At 45.0% G+C, this 12,107-nt stretch overlaps 1 protein-coding gene across 2 annotated transcripts in view; it reads left to right on the plus strand.

Annotated features, from left to right (window-relative positions):
• The window catches only part of SKI (SKI proto-oncogene), a gene marked incomplete at both ends in the record, with an annotated part of 91,413 nt that overhangs the window by 22,515 nt on the left and 56,791 nt on the right, over positions 1-12,107 (plus strand). The window contains one exon of one of the 2 annotated variants that reach the window (XM_079545672.1): positions 1,648-1,758. The exons of the other annotated variant lie outside the window; for it this stretch is intronic. Within the exon in view, the coding sequence (XP_079401798.1) occupies positions 1,648-1,758 (111 nt within the window). The remainder of the gene's footprint in view (positions 1-1,647; positions 1,759-12,107) is intronic. 2 annotated transcript variants of the gene reach the window in all.

The raw sequence follows: 12,107 nt of genomic DNA on the forward strand, positions 1-12,107 counted from the left end.
GTTTTGCTGTTTGTTTGTGGCTCCATGTGTGCTCCTTTACCCCCAGTGCAGCTGTAATGCAGTCGGGTCTGATGGCTGCAGTGGGGTGACCTGTGCTGAACAGCAGCTGTGGCACAGCCGGTGGGGATTGAGAGGTGGGGTTAGCCTGCTCCTTTGCCTGCCTTGACCCTCACTCTCTTTTTCCTTACTCATGCTCTGCTTTGTATTGCAAGGAGGGATTTGCAAAGTCTTTATGCAAGTAATTCATTTGAAAATGCATCATCAGGAGGGCTCCAGGTTGAGGATTTGTCTAAATCGAAACTTTCTGAGATAATCTATAAATTTCACACTAGGCAAATGCCGTGTTTCCTTGTTTTAAACACAAGCACACTGATTAGCACTTCCTCTCTGCATTTGTGGCTGACTTTTCACGTTGTCATATTTGTACTTACAGTGAGATATGCGTGTCACTTAGCACCTGATTCTCCTATGCAAAGGTCTTGTCACACAGCTTTCATCGAATGCATCTTTTTGTGAAGTGGGTGCATTCCAATATGCCCATAGCCACCTCATGGCACTTCTCTGTGACCTTTTTGCTGGAGTGACAAAGGGAGTTCCGAGCCACCCGAAGCAGTCTGCATTCATCGCTCATAACAATACCTGGGGAGATCTTATCTTGGTTTGATGTTGGAATCCTTATGTCTGAAAACAAGAGGGGAATTTGAGTGTGGGGAATTACTCTATATTAAATGTGTTTTCTTAATTTGTAAAGCATTTGAATAAATGCTGGCATGAATGTGCTGTAAAAGGGTAAGGCTGTGGCAATAAAAGTGCATTTTGCAAATTTCTGCACTGTGAAAGGGCTACTTCTAATGGAATTGAATTGTTTAGTTGAGACAGCTCTTGCTGGAGAAAATTAGAAAAGCTTCATTCCTGTCATAATGAAATTGGGTCATTGTCTTTTTTAACTGGGTCATAGGAGTTTCCAGCATGGGAGGCCTCTTGCCATGTTTGATGAGGGCGAGGTATGGGAGCAGCCTGCTCTGTTAACCCTTGCAGCGGGGCTCAGCTCTGCTCCGTGCCCTGGGTGGGGGAGGAGGGGGGAGCTGCTTCTCCAGGCACCGTGCTGTGTGTGAGCCAGGCTGGGACTGTTCTCGTGCTCGTCCAGAGCCTGGGCTGCAGGCACCAAGGATGGCAGCAGTGCAGCCCTCGAGCCTCCCACGTCACCCCTGTGGCTTGGCTTCTGCTGTGGCCAGAGGTCCTCCCGTCCTTCACTGAAGGAAGGGGAAAATGCTGATATATAGAACTAACTACAGTGCTGTGGGGTCTTAATTCACTTACCAATTTCAACCAATCATGCTTGAAAAACATTTTGTTGCTATAGCAGTATGTGAGAGGTGGCTCCCGCCCTCACACCACAGTCTGGGAAGGCTTGCAGAGATACTGAGCTACCCTTCTCGCATTTGGGAAAGAAAGAGTCTTCCCTGTTTGTCTGCGCTATGTGAAAAGCAGCAGTGTCTGAAAACCAAAACAAAAAGCCCCACAGCACAACAACTGGCCTCCTTCCATGAGCCGACCCTATTTCCAGCCTGTCCGCCACGGTACCAGGGGCACGGGCTGTTATTGAGAGGCTGCTCTTGTACATAAAGCCTTGTGATTTTTGTTTAGAACCGTGAGTCTCCTAGAGTTCAGCTCCGCCGGAACAAAATGTTCAAGACAATGCTGTGGGATCCAGCTGGAGGTTCAGCGGTACTGCAGCGTCAGCCAGATGGAAATGAGGTGCAGAGGGTTGCAGGGGTGGGTGTGGGGAGTTCCTTCCCTTTAAAGGGAAAGGAAAACAACAGTGATTCTGAAATACATGCGTTCACGTGTATCTGTAGTGTTAAATGCTAACCATGCTAGGCATGTTCTCATTCAGCTCAGTTGCCAGTAAGATGTCAGTTGTGCTTTGTGTGTGGTTGTTACAGTAAATAGGGCAGAGACTGCTCTCAGTGAAAAGCCCGTGTAACTCCGCTGATTTGGGATGTACACTGACATAACTAGAGCATAATTTGCTCATTGCCTGTGATTTTCAAATGACCCCAGTGAGTCTGTGTGTATGGCTGGACATGCCTTACATTGGCCTGGATTTCTGGAAGTGCCGAACTCAGGCATTTCAAAATTACCAATATTCAGAGGTGCAAATAACTTTTTTCAAATTCTTAGGCTTTAGCAGTGATTGCCCACATTTTGTCCTCTGTTGTCTTTTATTTCTGCTGATGTGAATGAGCATGCTTATGAAGAGCTGATTACAGAGCAAGGTGTATCAAGTTTTTTGGCTTCTTTTTATGGAATTGCTTTGTTTTGTGGAATGGCTGTAGTGATGTAATGCATCATCAGTTCAAATAAGGTGGTAAGTGAAACAAAGCTTCCAACTCCTATTTCTGCATGTTCATACGGTTGAAATTTTAGATATCTTTTGGCAAAGCAAAATTTGATATGATAAAAGTAATATGACATAGAACCTTTGAAGAAAAAAAACTGTGACTGTTCCATTTAATCTCTGGCAATTGTAAACTCATACCAATGAGCCTCTGTCGCCCTGTGAGAAACAGGGAGTGTATGTATCGTGATTTCTGTAGCTGAGTAGTGGTGCTGTCAGGAGCACTGAAATGAAAATGGGTGAGAAGGAGGGAGGGGGAAAAAAAGCCCATTTGAGAAATGTCACAGAAGTTGTTCGTATTGTTTGTGTCTGTTTTTCTATTAGCTTTCCATTTGAGCAAGCAAAAGCAGAACTACCTGAATGCACATTCAAAGAACTAGTTCTGCTTTTGCAGAACTTTTTCTCCTCCCACTCTTTTATTGCCATATTTTGCTCTTTCCTCTTCAAAAGGAGTGGTCAGCAGGTTCAAGTGAAACCTACTTGAAAAGACTGAAATACTTTTTGGCCTGTTCCTGTAAGCATTCTGGATTCAGCAGTAAGTTGTACAACATTTCCAGAAGTGCTGTGATCTCCTGCATTGTGTTTTGGGAGCATTAGATGCTAATTCATAATGCAGTGAGGTGGGCAGTGGTGCAGTGGCACTCGTTCTTCCTAGGAACATCCTCAGGGAAAGAAAACTTCCTGTAAGGAAGGGAAAACCTTTTATTGTAAGGAGAATGAGGAGAGAAAGCACAGTGACCTTGTCTGGGAAGGATCTGTAAGGAAGAGGAGGTCTCTCTTCTGGAATGTTTGTAGATGGTTCTCCAAGGAAGTGAAGACTTAAAGTATCAGAGTTGGCTGTAGTCGCGTGTTGGATGCTGAACTATTAATTAAATTACAGCATAGATCCTTGACCAAAGCTTTCAGAAGTCTTCAATGCTCTTTCATCTGTGCCCTCGTATCTTCTGGGAGCAGCTTGCAATTCAAGTCAGATACTGATGGATGTTTAAGGCTCTCAAGCAGTGTGATGTCAGTAGCAGTGAAAAAAACAGACAGCCATTTACTGGTGGCTGGTCAGGGCTGGGAAAGCCCATGCCCTTCCTTTAAAAGTCCCTCTTTTAGAGCTCTCCTAAACATGAAGTTCCCAGACTCATTCACTACTCATCTAGAGAATGAATATCTCCTTTCTTCTCCTGTGTGTGTTCCCATGGTCTGTGTGATCATAAGTTGCATTGCTGTGCTCCATTTTCCACAGCCCGTGGCTTCCAGGCTTTTGTGTGGCTTCTTCAGAATTTCACAAGTACATCACAAGATGCTATTTTGGGTGGCTGTAGGATAAAGAGCACTTAGGTCTTCAGAATGCCCTTTGCCACAGTCCATTAGGACTGTGAGGTACCCAGAGAGCAAACCAAAGTCTCAGTAACTTAGTCCAGCACGTTCCATTTTACACAGACGTGATCAGAAGGTGCTGCTTCATCTTTTTGCAGCGTTTATCTGGAGCTGATGCTTGTGGTGGCACCTCTGTGTGTGTAGGGAGGGTGGCTGGCAGTGCTGCTGTTCAGGGGCCGGGCTGCAGAAGTACCTGCCTGTGAGCAGCTGAACCCAACCTGCTGGCCTCAGCTTCTCGTTCTGTCATGCTGCATTCCTGCCAGCTCCCACTCCCGCACAAAGCTTATGCAACTGTCTCTGAGGCAGAACAGGGGTCACTTCAGGCGGCTGTTTTGATCTGGTGGTGCCTCCTCTCCTCTCAAACGCTGTCTGGAAGGATTTGTTAGATTCTTTTTTCAAAAGAAGAGGCCAGGCACGCAGGCACTTTCACGCACACACATCATGCTGCCGCGCTGGGATTTAAGGGCAAATGGAAGCCAGGGCTTGACAGGAGGCTGATTAGGAATACAATCCTTTCACAGTGCTTTGCTTTTGCATTTAAAGAGACTTCTGTGTGCTCAGCATTTAGATTTGCTGCCCCAGTGACATCACACGCTGTCAGCACTGCGGCTCCAACAGTACCACCAGCAGTGCTCTGCCTTTCCTTCGTAGCTTGCCCGAGCCTATTGGAATCATTTACATATGTTAAACAGCCATTGTGTGACCCTGTGACAAAGACTTTTATTTTATCTGTGTCAGAGAGGAGTAAACTGAGATAGGGAACGACCTGGTGGCTTGTCTGTGGCCACGCAAGATGTTATCTGGGGACCTTCAGTAAGAACCCCAGCACCCAGGCTATGCTGTACTCTGGGGGCACGCTCAGCTCTTCCCCTGGCACGCAGCCTGGAGCAAGGAGTCCTCGCCTCTTGCCTCGAGTTCTGACCTCTCTATTGTGGCTCCAGACTTGCAAATAAAAGCTGGGTGTCATGACCACCAGCCTCTGTTTTGAGACAGCAAACTGCAGCGCGAGTGCCCAGAGGGAATGGTGAGTCGATGAGGAGGTTGATCTGCCAGCTTCCAGTGACCTGGTGCAGCCTTAAATCAGCTGAGGGTAGTGCTGGGAGCTGGTCTGCAGCTCAGCTCCCTCCTTAGACGCTGCTAGTACTTTTTTTTGGTAGCTTTGGTCAGTACAGTGCTAGTTAAGGACAGATATTCTCTCTTCCTGCCTCTCCTGTCCCTTTCAGTTTTGGGGTTTTCAGCTTTGGAATACTTCCAGGAGAACATCCAAACAGAGCTTCCCAAAATCACTCTAAATCATCGTCATAGGAAATGTTTCCTGCATGCTGCTGAAGTTATTTAACGGCCACTTCACTCGTGTTTCCCTATCAAGCAATTGTTAGTGTTTTTATGTGTTCTTCGTGTATCTGGAAACTGAACCAAATGTGATGAAAGCAAGCATCCTGGTGATACTGTGACACTGTGGGGTCTTGTGTGGAATGCCCAAGATGAGCCACAATGAAAGTGATAGTTGCTAGAAAGAGTACATAGTTTGATGGGATATCATAGGGTATGACCCTGCCTGCATGGAGCTGGCAGTCAGCTCTACAGTCTCTGGGGTTAGAAAGAGGATGAGAAACCTAAGGAAGAGGTGAGAAAGAGCCCAAACCAGACCTGTGACAAAAAGATTTTCTCTTCAACTGTATTTCCAGTGCTTCTGGGGCAATTCTGTGCTGGAGACAGCGTAGCTCTCAACTCACCTTTATATGTCAGTGCTGGCATATGTTATAACTGTATATAAATAATTAAGATTACATCTTTATTTCTGTGTGCTAAATTTGTACAGATTCTTCTAAAATTACAATTTTGGTAGAAAATGAAATACACAGATGCTTCAGAGATCTGCTAAGATAAGAGAACCTGAGATAATGCATACTGTTTGCATTATTTAGATTATATATATATATGTTATTAAAAATTGTGAGAAGAAACATGTCTTTAAGAGGTGTTTTCTGTAGTGCACAACCACATGCAGCTTCTCTCTCAGCTTTGCTTCTTCTCTTCTTCCTCTCAGTCGTTTCCCAGGTGTAAAAATAGATGTTATGCCATTTCACTTTGGCGATCCCAGTTAACAAGCATATAAAGGAAGCTCTGTATCTGACATCTCCTGTCTGTTGGGATGTAGGTTTTTCCCTTAATGGGCCGCAAAGTAAGTCATTGCCCTTCCTTAGAAGGCAGTTGGGACTGGTCAGAAGCATATGTAATTTTATGTTATATGTGAACAGCATCAGAACTCTACCCTGCAAGCTCTATTATGGTTCCTTGCCATATAGATTGACACATGAAGTCAACTGGAGTTCTGAGTTGTTTGTGGTTTTTTTTGAGCAGCTCACACTGTTAATGTAAGTCAGGAACACCTAGACCATAGTTAGGAGTGACTCACCTTAAGACCAGCTTTGTTCCACAGGCTCCTTAGGGTGCTTTGCCCTGACTGGCATGCAGCTGTAGCCAGTAAGCTATTAAGCAGATAGCATTTCTTCAGAATTTTGTGAACTTAAAAAATTCTGAAGGCTTCATATGTGACTCGTTTATCTTAAGCAACGTACAGCTCTGCTTTTGCTTGAAGCAGTCATTTCTTTCCCCTTTGTGGCACCTTTGATGTGCTGCCTCTGAGCCTGCCTTCATTTTCTCAGTAAGTGCCTGATTTGTGTACTGCTTTGGTGGTGGTTTGTTTGTTTGTTTTTCTTTTACTCGTTTGAGTGGCTGCATATGGACTTTGGAAATGCTGTACTGTCTTGACAGGTGAGAGAGCAAATGCAGCACTGGGAATTCCTCCTTCCCCCAGCACTGCAGCAGGCAGCTGGATCAGGAGCTGCTCGAGTCAGTAGCAGAAGAAAAATAGACCTTAAAGAAAACCCATGTGCCACACTTGGCCTGGTGAGATGTAGGGAAGACTTACTGCTGCCCTTTGTGCACACAAAAAGATGAAGCAGGATCTTGTTTGGTAGCATGGAATCTCTTTATAGGAGTAGAAAACCCAGAAACCAAATCTCAGTGCAGGAGAAGAAACATAAAAGTTTGGATGGCTATCAAAATAGCTCTGAGCTGCATTCAAAGCAGAGTTACTTGGAAACATAAATTACAGGGGACAATTAAATAGCACTAGATTGACAGATCACGATGTTCTTTCCCATATACAGTATTTATTTGTAAAATGGAGGCTCTGTTTAGCTCTGGTTCCTCCCTCAAATTTTATTTCAGCTTTGCATGGGAAGAGTAAATGGCATTGCATGTTATGAAGGCTTTCAACATACATGTTCTTTGCAAACTAGAACTTAATGAATGGTGCTTATAGAGAAGACTTCAAAGGAGAAACTGAACCTCTTAGTTTTAGCAAGAATGGAGTGTAAATCAGCTTAGCGTGTCTTGCTGTTTAGGAAGCCTTAATTTCGTATTCCTTTCCTCGAGTGCAGGAGGAACTAATTTGACAGGGCAGTGTTTTTTCTAATTTGGACTGGATTCTGGATGTCCCTTTACTTTGCTGAAGAAAAAAATAGGGATGCACGTGTAAATTCCTGACCTCTTTTTAAGACATTGATCCTTTTGGTATCCACATTCCACATGCCCCTCTCTCAGAAGGTTTCCCAGCACACTGTTAATTAATAAAAGACACTCGTCTTTTTTTTTTTCCCCCCCTCCTGGTGTTAACTTTTAAGCAGAATGTTAACATTGCATGTTAAATCAGTAAATAACTTCCTTCATTTTTATAAGCATTTTCTGGTATCTGACTTTTTGGCACTACTGGAAGAATTCATGTGCTCTTTGTTTAGTGCTGGGATGTCAGTTACATGCATGGAGTAGGAGGGATGTTTCAGCCCTTCTGCTGGCCAGATGCTAGGGGAAAAAAAAAACTACAAAATCCTGCATGTAAAAACAAGAATTAAAAAAACAAGAGCAAAAAATAGACATCGTAAGAATTTCCTTTTCTATTCTTATATAACAAGTAGTAAGAGAGCACAGAATGGTCAATATCATGAATCCTTGTCATGGAAATGAATTTAAAAAAACTGTTGTGGGAACAGAATTAGAAACCTTTCCATGCTCTGGAAGCAGGAAAGGGGGAAATACAAAGACGAAGCTGGATTTCCCAAAGAATTCAAGACTAATTTTAAGGCCAACAGATTTTCCTTTCCAGAACAGTGTCCACCTCCAGATGAAGAGATTAGCAGGATTCCCAAGGGAACCATTGGGAAAGCTGTCTTCATGTTCTCTGGTCGTGGTCATTACTGAATATTGGACTACACAGATCATTGAACTGATTTATTTTTGGGACTCATTCATGAGTTATTGGCCGTTTCAATTCTGTTTTGTAAAATATACAGAAATATGTTTGAAGCTGTCTTAAACATACAAACACAGTGTGTCAGTTTTTGGGGAGAGATTTATTGTTGTTGTTATTTGTTAAAGACTCCGATGCATTCTGTGTTATCTTGAGGATGCCTGCTGCCATCTGGGCTTGTTATTTAGCAGGGTAAGATCAGGGCACAAGGGAAATAGAAGTAGTGAGCATTGCAAGGTCTTCTGGGACAGCGTGTTGGTTGAGAATTATAGCAGGCCAGGATGAAGGCAGACAAGAAAATTAAGGCTTAACTGATGAGCCTGAACAGAAGTGGATAAGAAATTCTACCTGAGTCGAGCGTGGGTGCTCATTTGGCTGTGTAATTGTTGGCTTACTGCTAGCATGGGTGAATCTGCACCGCTGCTTTATGGCCGTGGGCCCTGCTGCCCTGGAGAGCTGGAAGCACTGCAGTCCAGCTGAGCGCATGAGGGCGGAATCCAGCCTGATTAAATATAGATAGAAAAAATAAAGGTGCCTTCTGAGCTCCTGCGTGAGCGTTTCCTTGTAAAGTTCACAGAAGTTAAAGATGTGCGTAATTGAGAGAAGAGCGGAGTTGTGGCTTTCTCTGGTTTTGAAAGGCTGAATTCTTTTTGTTTTCTTCCTTTCTCCTCCTTCCCTGCTCATTAAAAAGGCGCTATTTGTGGTCATTAGGAGGCACCCAGAGCAATTAGATCTAACTGACCTTCGTGATAGCTATTCAAGACAGAAGCTAAAACAGGATTGTATTGTAAACAACAACAGAAAGGGGGGCACACTAAACTTTATGGCGTGTTGGTATGTTGGGGGGGAAATTAGAGGATTATGTGGTCAGCATCCCTGTAAATCTTGTTTATCACTGATGTGGGGGAGGACACCATATCTGAGGGGAATCCTCGGACAGCGAGGTTGTGAACTTTGTGGTTTTATCGGTTAAGATGGCAGAGGGAAGAATGGAAGGAAAAGGGAATGAACTAACTGAGTAAGGCCAAATTCCTCTGCTTTTGGAGTAAACTGCCATGGGCTGGTGCGAGAATGAAAAAACCTCTTATGAACTGGTGTGTAGGGATGCCCCTCCTGAGCATCCATCCAGCCCAGCGCTGTGGCTCTGAAACGGCAGCAGATGTTGTTGTGGTGTGCTTGTGAGTTGAGCAAGAAAGAGGAGCTGGGGGAAAAGGAGCCAGAAAGTTAGGGCAGAACAAGATGGCAGCTGATGTGTGGCATCATCCCTGCCTCACTGTGAGCACAGGGCCTGGGGCAGTGGGAGAAGCTGCTCTCCTGGCCGCCTCCTAAAGAGATTGTATACTTTCGGTCCAGTCTTACAAATAGCTAACCTGCTCCTGCTTCTAAAGCTGGGCGTGAATTCCTTGCACAATTGAAACCACAGTGATACAAATGGGATCAGCTTTGAGGTTGGTAGGGCTCAGCATCCTCCTGCAGTGGGACGGGCAGAGCAGGGCTCGGCCCCTTGGTTTTATGTGGGGTCAGGCAGTCAGCAGGGTGGGAGGAAGGTTCGCAGGCGGTGAGCCCACCATCTGGCAATCATAAAACAAGTCATCAACGTTTTTTGGAGGAGGATGGTGAGGAAACAAGCTGCAGACGATTGTCATGAGCTCGGGGCCCTAACACAGACACCTTTATGGCTGCTCTCTGTTCTGGTTGGGTGTCTGTAGTAGGGGTCAAAAGTTCAGGCTGTTCCCCCTGCATGTTTTTTCCTTCCAAAAGGTGGGATGTGGGTATTATGGGGAGCCGTACCACGATGGGGATCCTGGGCAGTGCTGGCCCTGTTGGCACCCCGTGATATCTGTTGTATGAGGTAGACTGCCTAGCGCAGCCTCGGATGGGGAGCAGAGAAATTAAACACAGCTTAACTGTGTGAGATGCTGCAGTGAGATGCAGCAGCCAGGCAGCCTCCCAGATGATGAACTGGCAAGTGCAGGCTGTCCAGTTACCTTTTTTCCTGAACACAATTAGTAGCTTATAAAAGGTTGTTACGCCACTGTACCAGACCTTGGAGGAAAGCAACCAGATGAAGATTTCAGGAACTGCTGTTCAGAGCAGCATGCGAGCTGGTCTAAGAACAGAAGCATTGCCAATAGAGCACTGTGTGGGGAGCAGTGACAGAAACAAGTGGGATTACGGGCAGGTGATGCAGCAGAGCTGGTGGAGCTGTGAGGTATACTGTAGGAAAGGAAAAGTTGGCACAGCTCTGTGAGGCTGCTCTTCTGCCGACCTGTGTTCTGTGTGAGGTTGTAGCTCCTGCTCAGCTGCTCACCAGTGCTGCACCCACCTCTGTTAAGGCTGGAACTTCCCGTTTGCCAGATGTGGCAGGGATCACAGATCCGCTTTGTGCATCAAAAGAATGCCGTGACCATTGGGCCTGATTCTTCTTCTCATAATGAAAATGAGGAGTATGAGTAACTGTGAATGTCTGCTGCTACGCCCGAGGCAGGATCAGTGGGCAGGCAGAATGAGGTGCAGGGTATTGTAACAACAACAAAAACTTAGAAATGTCTGAAACATTTGAATAAATGCTGTTCTGAAGCAGTCAGACCTGGTTAAAGTGAATCATTCTGTGAACTGTTCTAACCCCCCTCACAACACAGAGCCTCCAGATTAACAAATGCGCTGGAATGCAGAATGCACATCTGGTCTTCGTTACTGCGGCCCGGCTGTAATCACATGGAGAAAGCTACCTTGGGTTTTTATGTAGAAATGTTTGTATTATACAAAACCCCGGTTGCCAAGCGATTTTTATTAAAACGGCCAGTTTATGCTCAATGTAGTGTCCTGCTGAGGAGCTCTAAATACCATAAAATCTATGCACAGCGTCACTCCCATTGTTAGAGCTCCGTGGGCTGAGGGTAAGCAGTGTGCTTAGGGGATGGCTTGGCGCTATCTGAGCTTTGTCTGTCTCATGCTTTTCTCATTGGAATGTCCAGTTGTTGCTGCCATCTTGAGAGCTTTGCCTGTCACAGGCTGGATCTGGAAGCTGGAACTGTAACCACAGTTTTGCCTAAATGCAGCAGATGTGGGTGATGTGGAAATTAAAATACTGCTGCCTAAACTCAGTGCTCATGGGGGGGAGGGGGGGAGTTTGTACTCTGAACTCAGTAGTGGGGAATCTTTGAAGGCTGAAGGGTTTCTTAATAATGCATGGAAGATTAGAAATGCATACTTAAAAATCCCAATTTACATGACATAATAGTAGAAGTTGCTTTGGAGAATTCTCCGAGGGACTTAAAATCAGTCAGATTTACAACGGGCTTTAAACATGCTTCTCATTAGAATACAGATCTGTCCTGACCAGCAGTGCTTTCCAGAATTTGAACCTTAAAGGGGGACTTGGGGTCTAACTTCTAACAGAAGTTTGGCTCGGTGAAATATGGTTAATGAATATAAGTGAAACTTCTTTCACACAATGTGCGTTCATCTAGACATACTGGTAGGAAGTTTGAAGCAGTGATTGGCAAAACTATACTTCTATTAATGTTTGCAAGAATCAAGAGATGTTTTGGTAGGCGAGGAAAACCTCCACAGCATTTTTCAGTAAATAATACTGCCTTGAGTTAAGGCTGTTATTTTGTGTTTCCAATTAACAGCTAGATTCTTCTGTACAGTAAAGCCTAACAACTGGTACCAAAGGTCACAAGACAGGAAGGGGAAGAAGGAGGGCTGGTTTCGTAGCATTGTGTCACTCACAACTGTCTGCCGGAAAACCACAGAAACCTACCTTCATCCACACAGACAGCCAGTCACAACATTCTTGGGTGGCCAAGTGGGTTTTTCCTGTCCAGCAGTTCTGCCTGTCCTCATGCAAAGCACTCTCTTTACTCACCCTGCATTACCAGTGAGGGAACTAGGAGCTGTTACTGAATGTGTGCAAGTTTACGTCCTGCTCTGGCATAAACTGTCACGATTTAGCTTGTTTTAAAGGGCTGTCACATACAGAAGCAAGGACTTTGATAACAAGAAGGGCTACAGGTA

The sequence above is a fragment of the Tetrao urogallus genome (assembly GCF_951394365.1).
Source record: "Tetrao urogallus genome assembly, chromosome: 21".
In the NCBI taxonomy this organism is placed as follows: domain Eukaryota; kingdom Metazoa; phylum Chordata; class Aves; order Galliformes; family Phasianidae; genus Tetrao; species Tetrao urogallus.